The 13,003-nt window shown below is 43.0% G+C and overlaps 3 protein-coding genes across 10 annotated transcripts in view; 1 reads left to right on the top strand and 2 right to left on the bottom strand.

Annotated features, from left to right (window-relative positions):
• caskin2 (CASK interacting protein 2) overlaps window positions 1-4,107 on the bottom strand; it is a 97,698-nt gene extending 93,591 nt beyond the window's left edge. For all 8 annotated transcript variants that reach the window (XM_075454805.1, XM_075454807.1, XM_075454809.1 and 5 more), the window contains exon 1: window positions 3,793-4,107. The gene's annotated coding sequence lies outside the window, so the exon portion shown is untranslated. The remainder of the gene's footprint in view (window positions 1-3,792) is intronic.
• A 1,674-nt stretch (window positions 4,108-5,781) lies between these two features.
• The window catches only part of st6galnac2 (ST6 (alpha-N-acetyl-neuraminyl-2,3-beta-galactosyl-1,3)-N-acetylgalactosaminide alpha-2,6-sialyltransferase 2), a 28,513-nt gene continuing 21,291 nt past the window's right edge, over window positions 5,782-13,003 (bottom strand). Inside the window, exons 7-9 of the mRNA XM_075453991.1 lie at window positions 8,064-8,144; window positions 7,886-7,988; window positions 5,782-7,362 (exon numbers count right to left, since the gene is read on the bottom strand). Coding sequence (XP_075310106.1) covers window positions 7,183-7,362; window positions 7,886-7,988; window positions 8,064-8,144 — 364 coding nt within the window. The 3' untranslated portion in view covers window positions 5,782-7,182. The remainder of the gene's footprint in view (window positions 7,363-7,885; window positions 7,989-8,063; window positions 8,145-13,003) is intronic.
• Window positions 11,730-13,003, top strand: part of LOC142371341 (sterile alpha motif domain-containing protein 9-like) — an 11,396-nt gene continuing 10,122 nt past the window's right edge. Inside the window, exons 1-2 of the mRNA XM_075453990.1 lie at window positions 11,730-11,869; window positions 12,110-12,194. The gene's annotated coding sequence lies outside the window, so the exon portion shown is untranslated. The remainder of the gene's footprint in view (window positions 11,870-12,109; window positions 12,195-13,003) is intronic.

The following is a 13,003-nucleotide window of genomic DNA, read 5'->3' as shown; positions in this document are numbered from 1 at the left end:
CCCCGCGCCGCCCTCAGGCGCCGTGGCTCCTCCAGAGGAGCCGGAGACGAGCCTCAGAGAGGGGGCTAATCAATCAGAAACAGGGAAACAGGAACCGGTGTTCAGTCCATTTCTCCTACTTGTCGAGATTTGCTACTTTGTGGTTTTGCGCGTGCGTCGAGCCCCTTTCACTCTGAGGGGCACTTTACACGAAAACGGGTTAAAAACGCAAAACCTTTTTGCGGATGCACTGTATCGTTTAGATGGAAACGGCGTTTTGGGGGCATGAAAACGCAAAAAAGTGAAACCGCCCTCCAGAGTGGAATTCTTGAAAACGCTCCACTGTCGCGCCGCCGTGTAAAGGATGAAAAACGCAAAACTGCGTTTCTCCTCACATAGAAATGACGCGACGAGCATAATAAAGCGCCAGGAAACCGTGGGAAACACATCAGTAGGCTATCAACGTGTCCGTCCCTGCGGACTTTCAACTCGCCTTAGGCGCGGTAACTGACGTTCAAGAGTCATTTCATCAGATAACAGCAATGATGAGCGAGAGTAGTAAAGAACAGACCAAAAATATGAACTACGTTCTCGAAATTCTTGAAGTTCACAGAGAGAGCAGGCGACCGAGCCATCTGGCGTGTTTACTGCATCGATATATATGAAACGTCACACACTTTTGCGTTTCCGTATGCATGCAGATTTTCACCCTAAAAAACTCGTCTAAACGCAGATTTAAAAGTGAAAACGAATCGCCACTTTTGCGTTTTGGTTTCAGATGTTTCCGTGTAAAGGTAGCCTGAGGAATAACCCGCGTTTAATTCGCGTATTTAGCGTGTCCGCTGTTGTGTTCACACTGCCGACCCGGGCTGCCGCGTCAACTCGACTCGCCTTTCGACCCGCGTGGGACCCTAGTCTTTTTGCCGAGCCGAGTTTGGTGTGAACGCAATCGACGCGGGTCGGATGTGGGCGTGGCGTGACGTGAGGAGTTTAAAAGACAGAATGGACAGCTGATTCAGAACAACAGCGACAGGTGAGGACAAGTTTTACTCTGTTTTACTTCAAGTTGGAGACATTTTTCAAGATGGCCAACTGGGGAGACAAGGAGGTCCGCGAGCTCCTCAGCCTCCGAGCAGAGGACGTTATTTACCGCCACATGTTGGGACGGTGAAAGATGGACCTCTGCTGGAAGGGCTGGCGAGAAAGATGGGAGAGCGCGGTTTCCCACGCAGCAAGACGCAGGTGACCAACAAACTAAAGGCCATGAGGAAAAAGTTCCATGCGGTTAATGACCACAACGGCAGGAGTGGCAGAGGGCGATTTCCTCAACTTGGACATTATAGTGCTCTTGTATTCTCCGCATATGTTCTTCGGCGGCATCCCATGTTGTAACCATCCACACCCCGTAAAATAACATCTCCATGAACTGCATATACAACTGCAAAAACGAGTCCTCAAGGTGTCCCGCCATCGTTTGTTTGAAACATTTGATGCAGACGGGTGTATTTAACCCTACCTCCGACGCATGGCTTGTGCCTACGTCATTGTACACGCCCAGCATTTTATGGGTTTCGTGTGACGCTCTGCCACTAGGCCACGCCCCCTGAACTCGGCTTCAGGCGGCACGGGTCACCTAATGCCCCTTTTCCACCGCCAAGCTAGCCCTACTCTACTCGGTTCGATATAGCGCGACACAACACGGCACCAGTACCATTTCCTTTTCCACACAAACCGTGACCTGGAAGTGGGCGGAGTCGGCCCGTCACCACTAACGTGACGTCGGTTTCAGGCGAAGAGAAGAAGAGGCGAGACGAAATACACTTGGAAGGCAATACCTGCACCTCGCTCACTGTCCATGGGTCGGCTTTCCTTCTCTGGTCTTCCATCTTCGTAGTTCTGTTTACTCTCTGTTGCTCTCGCAGGTGTGTTTTCATACATGGCGGGTGATTATTTAAAGCTCCCCGAGCTTCGTGGCGTGTATGACGTAATTTCACCTGACCAATCAGTGGACAGCACTGATAATGTGACGTTTTAGCACCGGCTAGTACCGACTAGACCCACCTCTGAAGCAGGTACTAGCCGGTGCTAAAAATCGTAACGGGTCCCACCTTCAACCCGCGATTGAAAAGCTCCCAATCAGGGTAGAGTCATACCGTGTACAGCTGTACTGGTACCAAAATGTTCGGTGGAAAAGGGGCATAATACGCCAAGCTTTCACATTGCTCGACGCGGGACGAAGTGGCAATTTGGACCCGCTAAGCTAGCGGGTCTCAGTGTGAAAGGGGCTAAAGTTTCGTTTTCACGCCCATAATGTTTTGCTACCCTGCGTCTGATTATTTTCTCTTTTGGAAGACATGCAAAGTAATAAAACACTTATCGTATTAACAAGCAGTTAGCTTAGCATGCACAAATGGGGGTGTCGTTCACTATTTGATTTTTGTATTTGGGACACTTCAGTCTTTATTTCGGTGACTCTGCTCCATCATTGTGAATGAATGCATTGAGAAGGGGGAGCATTATTTGACAGTGCGTTAATGGACTATCAAAATGTGCTACCCTCTTAAATAAATCAATTTCATTACACTTTTAATAATTACACACATGAGAGACAAAAACACTTACTTTATGACTTTATTTGATATACAGAGGTAGAAAACCATAAAGTAGCATTTTTTGATGGGGTAGCTTGAACCGATAGACACGCCTATCGGTTTTTGCGGCGGCAGCATTTCTCGACGAAGTAGCACAAATCAACAGAACAGACATAATGTCGATATTATCTCCATGTGTAGATGTCCTGTCCATATTTATAACTATGTAACAACATAGCATTGGTTGCTTGCGTAGCAGCTAGCAGCTTTCTTCATCTAGGCTACAGTGAAAGCCAGTTTTGCGTATCCCTGTAGGCTACTTCTGACGTTCTGTGGAGATCCAGACCGCGGTTTGGTCAGATAGATTTTACTCAGATTACAGGGTCACCCCAACACTGGGAGACCCTCAGGAAAACCATATGGGTTAAACATAGCTGGAATTATTATTAATTATAAGTAATTAGATGAGAAGTCGACTTTTTTCTCGAAAATTCAACTTTTCTCTCGACATTTCGACTTTATTCTCGACATTTCGACTTTATTCTCGACATTTTGACTTTATTCTCGACATGTCGACTTTATTCTCGATTTTATTCTCGACTTTATTCTCGACACGTCGACTTTATTCTCGACATGTCGACTTTATTCTCGACATGTCGACTTTATTCTCGACTTTAATCTCGACATGTCGACTTTATTCTCGACATGTCGACTTTATTCTCGACTTTATTCTCGACATGTCGACTTTATTCTCGATTTTATTCTCGACTTTATTCTCGACACGTCGACTTTATTCTCCACATGTCGACTTTATTCTCGATTTTATTCTCGACTTTATTCTCGACATGTCGACTTTATTCTCGACATGTCGACTTTATTCTCGACTTTATTCTCGACTTTATTCTCGACTTTAATCTCGACATGTCGACTTTATTCTCGACTTTATTCTCGACATGTCGACTTTATTCTCGACTTTATTCTCGACATGTCGACTTTATTCTCGACATGTCGACTTTAATCTCGACAGGCAAATTATTATTATTATTTTTTCTTATTTCTGGCCCTAATAGTCTTCCGTAGGAACCGGCCCACTTTCCAGCCTCTGAGGGGAAAAAGTCAAACACACCTTCGGACCCAAGTTAGTTCGGGACCGGAGAGAATCCGCCTTCCTCCGCCCGAATAACCCGGAGCCCGAACCGTGAATAAGTCAAACCAAACTCACCTTTGCTGGTGAAACGCCAGAAACTCCCACCCCGCCGCTTTTCTGCTGCTTTTCTGCTGTTTTTCCTCTTTTTTAACGGACCGCGGCGGTTGGGAAAGTCTCGGTATTCCTTGTGTAAATATTCCAGAAAAATCCCGTTTCCACAAAGTTCCGGAGGGTTTGTGTTACACCGTCATGTCGGCGCATATTTAATCCAACAGTAAAGTGTGTAAAATGTCCAGACTTTAAACTTTAAACTCCGTCTTCGTGTCCTTTCCTCCCTTCGGCTTTCCCTCCTCTCCCTGAATGCCACATTCACTCCAGAATTTACACACACGCGTCAAGTTACCGCGAACGCAACACGCAGCTTCCGGAAAAGACTTTCAATATAAAATAACGGAGCTGCTTCTTCTTACTTTATTATTTTTAAAGTTTTTTTTAAAAAAAAAAAGCTTTATTCATGAATATAAATTTATTTATTTAACTTTTGTTGATTCTGAGTGACGTCAAACTTTTATTTTCAATTAAAAAAAAACATTTTATAACTTCAAACTGCTAAAAACTCAAATTAAGTTGAATGAAAGCCGATTTTTAGCATTTAAACTCCACAAAAACCTCTTTTTACTCAACTTTAGTTTAGTTAATATATATATTTCCAAGGCAGCAGTGGAATAAATGCATATTTTGATTTGTCTTGTCATGTAATCAATGTGTTTATCATGCACTTTTGTAATAACTACCATTTCCCAGGAGGGACTTTACCTTATTTGTGTACTAATTAAAGACTTTGTCAGTCAGTCGCCGTGTTAACGAAATGTTTCTGTTAGTTTTTAGAACAAAAATCAGCTTTTTATTGAGGAACTAGACCCTTTGTGTCTTCATTGTTTGATAATTCCATAAAAGCATATGAATTTTACTTGTTTTATACAGTTTTATTATAACCTGTATGGAAAGTTTAAATATTCAAGCGATCACTGGAACCTTTCTGTGATCCCAGCCTGAGTCGGGATTCATTTTCATGACAAACGGTTTAAATTTTAGGATTTTTGAGAATTTTCAGCCTCTGAAATGTGATTACTTTAAAACACAAACATCTTATAATTCAAAGTAAACTAATTAAATCAGTATTCTTTAGTAAATACATCAATATACACAGAAATATTTTAACAGTGCCTTTATTTTCTAAACTCATCTACTTCCGGTTCTGGTTCTTGTAAAACTTTGATGAAACATCAGAGACCGCCCACTGGTTTAATAACAGTGAATCACTTTAAAGCTTCTCATCAGAATATTTACCAGTAAAAATACAGATTTTAAACATTTATTTACATTTTATTGAACCAGGAAACAAAGTCTTCGGATTTAAAATCTCTTCTGTGGCCGTCGTCATTGGCAGAAGCTCAAATATTCAGGTAGAAATTATGAAGGAACTAAAGGCTGAAGCTCATATTTAATCACTGCTGTCATCGCAGGTCAAACAGGGTCAAATGTTCAGTCAAAACTAGGGCTGGGAGAGTTAACTCGTTATTATCGCGTTAACGCATAACGTATTTAACGCTGATAAATATTTTTTTAAATAAAAATAAATAAATAAATTTTAGGGCTTTTGTGCCTTTAATGGATAAGAAAGTTCAGAGAGACAGGAAGCAAGAGGCCGAGAGAGGGGGAACAACATGCAGCATAGGGCCGTCCGATGCGGGACTGGAACCTGGGCCAGCTGCAGCGAGGACTATAGCCTCTGTACATGGGGCGCCTGCTCAACCCACTACGCCACCGATCACTAGGGGTGGGTATTGGCAAAGAAGTCACGATTCACATGCCACGATGCGATACTATCACGATGCATCATGATGCATTGCGATATTTATACTGAACATACTTTAAAAAATAAATACAGCCATTACCAGTGGCTGACTGGCTGTGTATGGTCTGGATAGTGTCTTCAATTGATACATAACTCAAAGCAAATCAATTCATAACTGTATTTATTGAAACATCTTTTGGAGGTATTGCCATTAAAACAAATATTACTGGACACACTCATCACAAAAAGTGCATAGGATTTATAAAACTTAAAATAACAAAATAGGGATGATCAGTACAGACAAAAAAGTGCATAGGCTTTATAAAACTATAAACAAATAAAAAAAATATTGCAAACATCCCTTGCAGCGAAATGCATCAATTGCGTGTGTCCCATCATTAAAGGCATAAAAAGCCCCCAAAAAATAAAAAAAAATAACAACAAAAATAATCAATACTTGGCGTCAAGAATCGATGCAGTAGATCGCGAAAATTAGAATCGCGATGCATCGTCATGACGATTATTTTGCACACCCCTACCAACCACCCGTTTTATTATTTATTTTATTATTGTAAAAGTCTGTCGCTCACAGGCTTTTATTTTGTAAAAGTCTGTTGCTCACAGGCTTTTATTTTGCAAAAGTCTGTTTGTGCAACAAATGTTATGGCACTTTTATTCATATGGCAGCACATTTAAAATAAAACTAAATGCTAAAAGCATTAGGAAATCATGTGATTAATTAGATTAAACATTTTAATCGTTGCCCAGTGATACGAAGGGAGAGAAAATAGGGCCAAGTGATTGTGAGGTCTGACTTTTCCTGGAGAACCATTTTGTGATGCAAATGTATTACTCTGTTGAACGCATATTGTTCTGAGAAGCAAAGCGCTTTATTTTTTAAACCCCAGCCAACTAGCCGGACTACCTTCATCAACACCAAAACGAGGCTGGAACTCTGCTCACAGGACGCAGCAGGGGGTAAGAAGATGTTCAGAAATGATGTTGCTGATATGGGATGTTACACAGCTTCATGTCAAAAGAGGCGAACTGTCCCTTTAAGACTATCCGGGCAGACAGAGACTGCAGACAGAGAGCTAACAGGAAAGGAGGAGGATCAGAGCTGGTTAACAACAGCTGATCTTTAATAATAATTAATACTGCAGGGATATAATTTACCTTCTGGGATTAATAAAGTTTTACTGAGTTGAACTCGATTAGAAGATGTGAAAGATGCTCCTCCCCCACAGCTGGATGGAGAACAGCTGGAGTAATGGACCGACTGTTTTCATCTTTATTTCAATCAAATTCTCCTTTAATCAAAACATTCCATTTAAAACAGGCAAATGGCTGAAATGTTCATAAATATCAGTGCAAAAATAGAACCAAAAATTTAATTTTTTTAACATTGAGTATAAAACAAATAAAGTGATAAAAGCAGCGAGTAATCACACTAAGAGCTCGTGTGTTTCCGTCAGTTCAATAAAACGCTGCTTCAAATCAAAAGATTCTTTCAGTTTCTGTTCAGTTTTCTGAGTTTGGAAACATCAGAAGAAGAAGAAGCGGCGTCCTCTCTGCGGTCACCTGACTGCACGTCTCCGCCTCCTCCGTCAGCTGCCGCCGTCCCTCTGGTGCAACCGGAGGACCCCCCGCAGGTGCAGCGCCTCCCACAGGCGGCCCTCCATCTGCAGGTCGTGGTTGGCGAAGAACCTCAGGGGCCTCCGCACCGAGTCGTAGTAGTGATCGGAGAAGGAGGCGAAGTTCCTGGTGATGAAGCCGAAAGCAGAAACCTGCAGGAGGAGAAACGCTCTGGAGCTGTGAGAACCTCCACCTGTAACAAACTCCACCTTCTGACTTCAAAGCATATTTATGGACGTTTGCTCCAGAGATTAAAGACCTGTCGACCAGGAAGAGGTAAAGGTAGAGGTGTGCTGGAGGCCAAAAGCTTTAATCAGCCTGTTTAAACCTGCGTTTGAATTAAATGAGCCTCGATTTAAAAACAGTTTTGGTGTAAGACTGAGCAGGAAATGAGTTCATCAATAACCTGATCAATAACCTGATCGATATCACTGCCTCCTAATCAAAGCCGGAGCAGATGTGATGATGTACGATTGTGAGAAAGTTTCAGTTTATTTTTATTCAAATATTCAGCAGGAACGAGCTTTATTTTGAAGGATCAATAGAACATAAAGATCAGATGCTTTATTTTGAAGGATCAATAGAACAAAGACCAGATGCTTTATTTTGAAGGATCAACAGAACAAAGATCAGATGCTTTATTTTGAAGGATCAACAGAACAAAGAAAGTGTTACCTGGTCGCAGGTGTGCAAGGCGGTCAGCAGCATCAGAGCTCCGGTGCTCGGCATGTAGAGGTGGCGAGTGGCGGCGTTGGTCAGCAGAGGAGACGACAGGAAGCTGAGGAACAAACGCAGAGCTGGTTACCTCCACCCGTCTCCACCCTGTTCATCCATCAGGAACGTCTGAATTCACCTGTGAGTCACGTAGGAAACCAGCCCTGGGTGCAGCATCCGGAAGTTTTCAGACGGTTTATGGCCAAAATACCTCCAGGGTCTGTGGGAGAGAGACACAACATCTGGATCAGCAACATCTGTCTGACTCACAGAACACAACATCTGGATACGCAACATCTGTCTGACTCACAGAACACAACATCTGGATACGCAACATCTGTCTGACTCACAGAACACAACATCTGGATCAGCAACATCTGTCTGACTCACAGAACACAACATCTGGATACGCAACATCTGTCTGACTCACAGAACACAACATCTGGATCAGCAACATCTGACTCACAGAACACAACATCTGGATCAGCAACATCTGTCTGACTCACAGAACACAACATCTGGATCAGCAACATCTGTCTGACTCACAGAACACAACATCTGGATACGCAACATCTGTCTGACTCACAGAACACAACATCTGGATACGCAACATCTGTCTGACTCACAGAACACAACATCTGGATACGCAACATCTGTCTGACTCACAGAACACAACATCTGGATACGCAACATCTGTCTGACTCACAGAACACAACATCTGGATCAGCAACATCTGACTCACAGAACACAACATCTGGATCAGCAACATCTGACTCACAGAACACAACATCTGGATCAGCAACATCTGTCTGACTCTCAGAACACAACATCTGGATACGCAACATCTGTCTGACTCTCAGAACACAACATCTGGATACGCAACATCTGTCTGACTCACAGAACACAACATCTGGATCAGCAACATCTGCCTGACTCATAGAACACAACATCTGGATAAGCAACATCTGTCTGACTCTCAGAACACAACATCTGTCTGACTCATAGAACACAACATCTGGATCAGCAACATCTGTCTGACTCTCAGAACACAACATCTGGATCAGCAACATCTGTCTGACTCACAGAACACAACATCTGGATACGCAACATCTGTCTGACTCACAGAACACAACATCTGGATCAGCAACATCTGACTCACAGAACACAACATCTGGATCAGCAACATCTGACTCACAGAACACAACATCTGGATCAGCAACATCTGTCTGACTCTCAGAACACAACATCTGGATACGCAACATCTGTCTGACTCTCAGAACACAACATCTGGATACGCAACATCTGTCTGACTCACAGAACACAACATCTGGATCAGCAACATCTGCCTGACTCATAGAACACAACATCTGGATAAGCAACATCTGTCTGACTCTCAGAACACAACATCTGTCTGACTCATAGAACACAACATCTGGATCAGCAACATCTGTCTGACTCTCAGAACACAACATCTGGATCAGCAACATCTGTCTGACTCACAGAACAACATCTGGATCAGCAACATCTGTCTGATTCACAGTGTTTTGGTCATTTTCTGAGTTTTATGTTTGTTTCATGCGTGTTTTGCTGATGATTTGCAGGCCTTTGAGGAGATAAAATGATTTATTTAGTTTAAACAGTGACCTTTTAATTGACCTTTTGTCTCAGGATTAGAGACAAAGTTTGTAAAGATGAATTCATTCGTTTTGTTCTGGGTGAACTGTGCGTGTCCTGTGGTTCCAACTCTGTTACATTTGTGCACGTTATAAAGTATTCTTCTGTTAACTGATGCAGGTGGAGCTCAGATTATTTTTCAGCTGAAGGGAACCCATGAAAACATCAAAGTTATTTAGAAACCAGGAGTTATTTGATCATAGAGACAGCTGAAAGGACACGCTGCCACCTGGTGGTGGGTCAGAGAATTACAGATCCCAACACGTTAAGCTGCTGGTGGAGGTGGAGGTGGAGGTGGGGGTGCTGCTGATGATTATCATCAGTAAACAATCAAAGGAACATCTTGTCCTGGGGTCCGTTTCACAAAGCAGGTTCAACATACTCTGAGTCTATTCCTGATCTCTGAGTTGATCTACTCAGATAGAAAACTCTGAGTTTTTGGTTCCAGAAACGCTGATTTGAGTGAGTTTAATCAACTCTGAGTAGGTTCACCTTGAGTTTTGCGTGTGCACCACAACTTTAAAAAGCCAGCATCAATGGAGCCCCGATTCAACGAGTCACCATGGCAACGGGGAAGAGGAGGGGCTACGTTTTTCACCAACCTGGAATTGGAAATCTTAATGCGCTCATACGGCGAGTTTCAATACGTTTTTAGAAATAAGTGCAACACCGCTGCAGCAGTAAAAGTGTAAGTTTAAATGTAGTCCTTTGCAATCACAATAATATTACAGGGAAGCTGCTTGAATGGTAGCCCATTAATTTATTTAATTTAGGTGCAATCCCGCGGGGGAGAAGCGCACTCTGCATCAGTTTAAGATGAAATATAAAAACATTGTTCAAACAGGTGAGACCTCAGCATGGAGGTTCCTCATTTTGATCATGTTTTACATTGTAAAGTAAATATTAAGTGGCTATTTCACTGTGCAGTTGTTTTATTCCCAACATAATGCTGTTTTCACACACATAAACTATTTCTTCTCATCTATATCATGTTCTGTTAAATAATTAAGCCTATTTAAACTAACACAGACTTCTACTGAGCCAACAGAAAGAAGGCAGATGCCCGTAAAACGGGTGGTGCCCAGCACCGCCACCTCTAACGGGAGGGCAGTGGCTGAGGGAATCCACCCCAAAGAGACAAGTGCCTTTATAAAATATAACAGGCCTATATATGTCTTTTTTAAGCCTATTCATACAAATATTTATTTGTCTTTTATGTCTTTTTTTTCTTTTGTCCCAACAAAATTCTGATGGTGCCGCTCAAAAAGATAATTGTCTGTAAATGCTAAAACATCTATGCAGTCTGATAACCATCTCCGACGAATATTTAATTATTTGCGCAGTAATGCTGCACCTTCATCCACGGGATCGTTGTCTAAAGGACATGTTGGTGTAAAAAGTTGCCTCCTACTGTGCCTGATGGACTTCTAGAAGTAGAAGAACTCGCTCTGCTGACTGAATGAATGAGGAAATCAGATGCCGTGTGTGGCTGAAAGAGGGCGGAGACAGAGAGAAACTCCAGGTTTCTTGAATAAAACCTGGTCCCGACCAGGTTAGGTTCAGAGAGTCTGTTACTACGGTAACTGACCGAGAGGTTAAGTTACCTCTCTTTGTGAAACGGAAAACTCAGGGTTTCCCTCATTTCAGGGTTAATAAACTCAGAGTTTTCACTAAACCTGCTACGTGAAACGGACCTCTGATCGTGTTCTGATCGATGCCCCCCGGTGGCCACTTGTTCACACATCAGTATTTGCAGAACTGTTCTTGTATTTCCAGTTTTTTCCAACCGTTACAGAAACAAAAGATACCCAAGTACAACTGTGACCTACATTTTTGCCAACGTCCCTAAAGTTGTTTTGTATGGATATGCTCTCGTGATAACCTCCCAAGGAACACAGAACTACAGAAATACAGAACAGAGAGGCCAAATCCTTTCCAGGTTGCAAAAGTAAAGTATAAAACATGCCTATAATTTACATATAGAGTGTGGCAGGTTACTGCCTTATCACGTCACCTTACTTTAAGGCTCACCCTTCACTGTGGGCGTTGCAGAGCAGTGCTACATACCTGTCTTACGTACTAGGGTGTGGGAGTTATTTCCCTGGAAACAAAACCTAAGGGCTACAAATACGGACGCATTGAGTGCAGTGCAGCAGAAAGCTAGAGAGAGAGCGAGACGGTGCGTTTATTCAGAACAAGATAAACGCTGATAAATCTGCCTGCTAAAAATAACCACATCAAGACAGGATATAAAAGAAGCAGTTTTCTAAGGTAAGCTTTGTTTGATTCTTACCCTGAAGTCTTTGAACAGGAAGAGATAAGCTTCATCTTTAGCCCTGGTAGCTTACGATGTCACCACATCAGAGTTTCTAACTGTTATAAATGGTACTTGAGTGTCACAGGCTTCATATTACATCAGGTTATCTAACTCCAGCTGAACCTTGCCTGTATAGACTCTTTATAGACATCATAGAGTGCCAACTGTTAACTCTGCATGTTTTTATGATCCAGCTGAGCTGAGAGCCAGGACAGAAGAACGACACACATCTTTGCTTCACCAGATCCACCTGAACCCCAAACCAAGCTCGGTGATCAAGTAAGATCCTTCTTTTCTTTTCCCCGTAACACCGTACAGTTGTATAGCAGGGAGATATGTAATAGGATTACAGCTCAACACGTCTCATGTTCCTCATCTTCACATGCAAATACACAACCAGGGGCTGTGCGTGTTGTGGAGAGGATGTTGCTCAAAGGCGGGGTCAACCAGAGCAAACTAACCAAGAGCCGAGCCTACAGTTGACGCCAGAGACAAACATAACTCTTAATGAGTTAACAAGATATTGTCCAATAAACTTTGTTCACCACCACCAGCCCTGAAAAGTTCGCTCCACCCTGCAAGTTGACTGAATTGGTTTCTATGGTTGATTTATATATCGGGACTGCACGGTGGGGTCCAGGTTCAATTCCCAGCTGGGGCCTTTCTGTGTGGAGTCTGCATGTTCTCCCCATGTATGCCTGGCTTCTCTCCGGGTACTCCAGCTTCCACCCGCCGTCCAAAAACATGCTTGTTAGGTTAATTGGGGTCTCTAAATTGTCCCTAGGAGTGAGTGTGAGTGGTTGTTTGTCTCTTTTGGCGCTTTTCCACTAGCACACAGTACCTGCAACCGGGTAGACTTTCCGTACCACCTCAGCCCTGGTTCCAAGCGGGCCGAAGCGTTACTAAAACGTGACGTCAGCTGACTGCCTTCCACTGATTGGGCGATGAGTGTCGTCCCTGGAAGCGTCATAATCAAGAGTCTTCTCTGGCTCTCTTCTCTTGCCTTCTGTGCAACAAAAAGCCACAGGGTGAGCAGCAACACCAGCGCCTCCATGTCCTCCATGCTATCCTCCTCCTATGTTGTTGTT

The sequence above is a fragment of the Odontesthes bonariensis genome, chromosome 21, assembly GCF_027942865.1.
Source record: "Odontesthes bonariensis isolate fOdoBon6 chromosome 21, fOdoBon6.hap1, whole genome shotgun sequence".
Lineage (NCBI taxonomy): Eukaryota > Metazoa > Chordata > Actinopteri > Atheriniformes > Atherinopsidae > Odontesthes > Odontesthes bonariensis.
The sequence above is the reverse complement of the archived record's forward strand: the minus strand, read 5'-3'. Positions and strand labels throughout refer to the sequence as shown.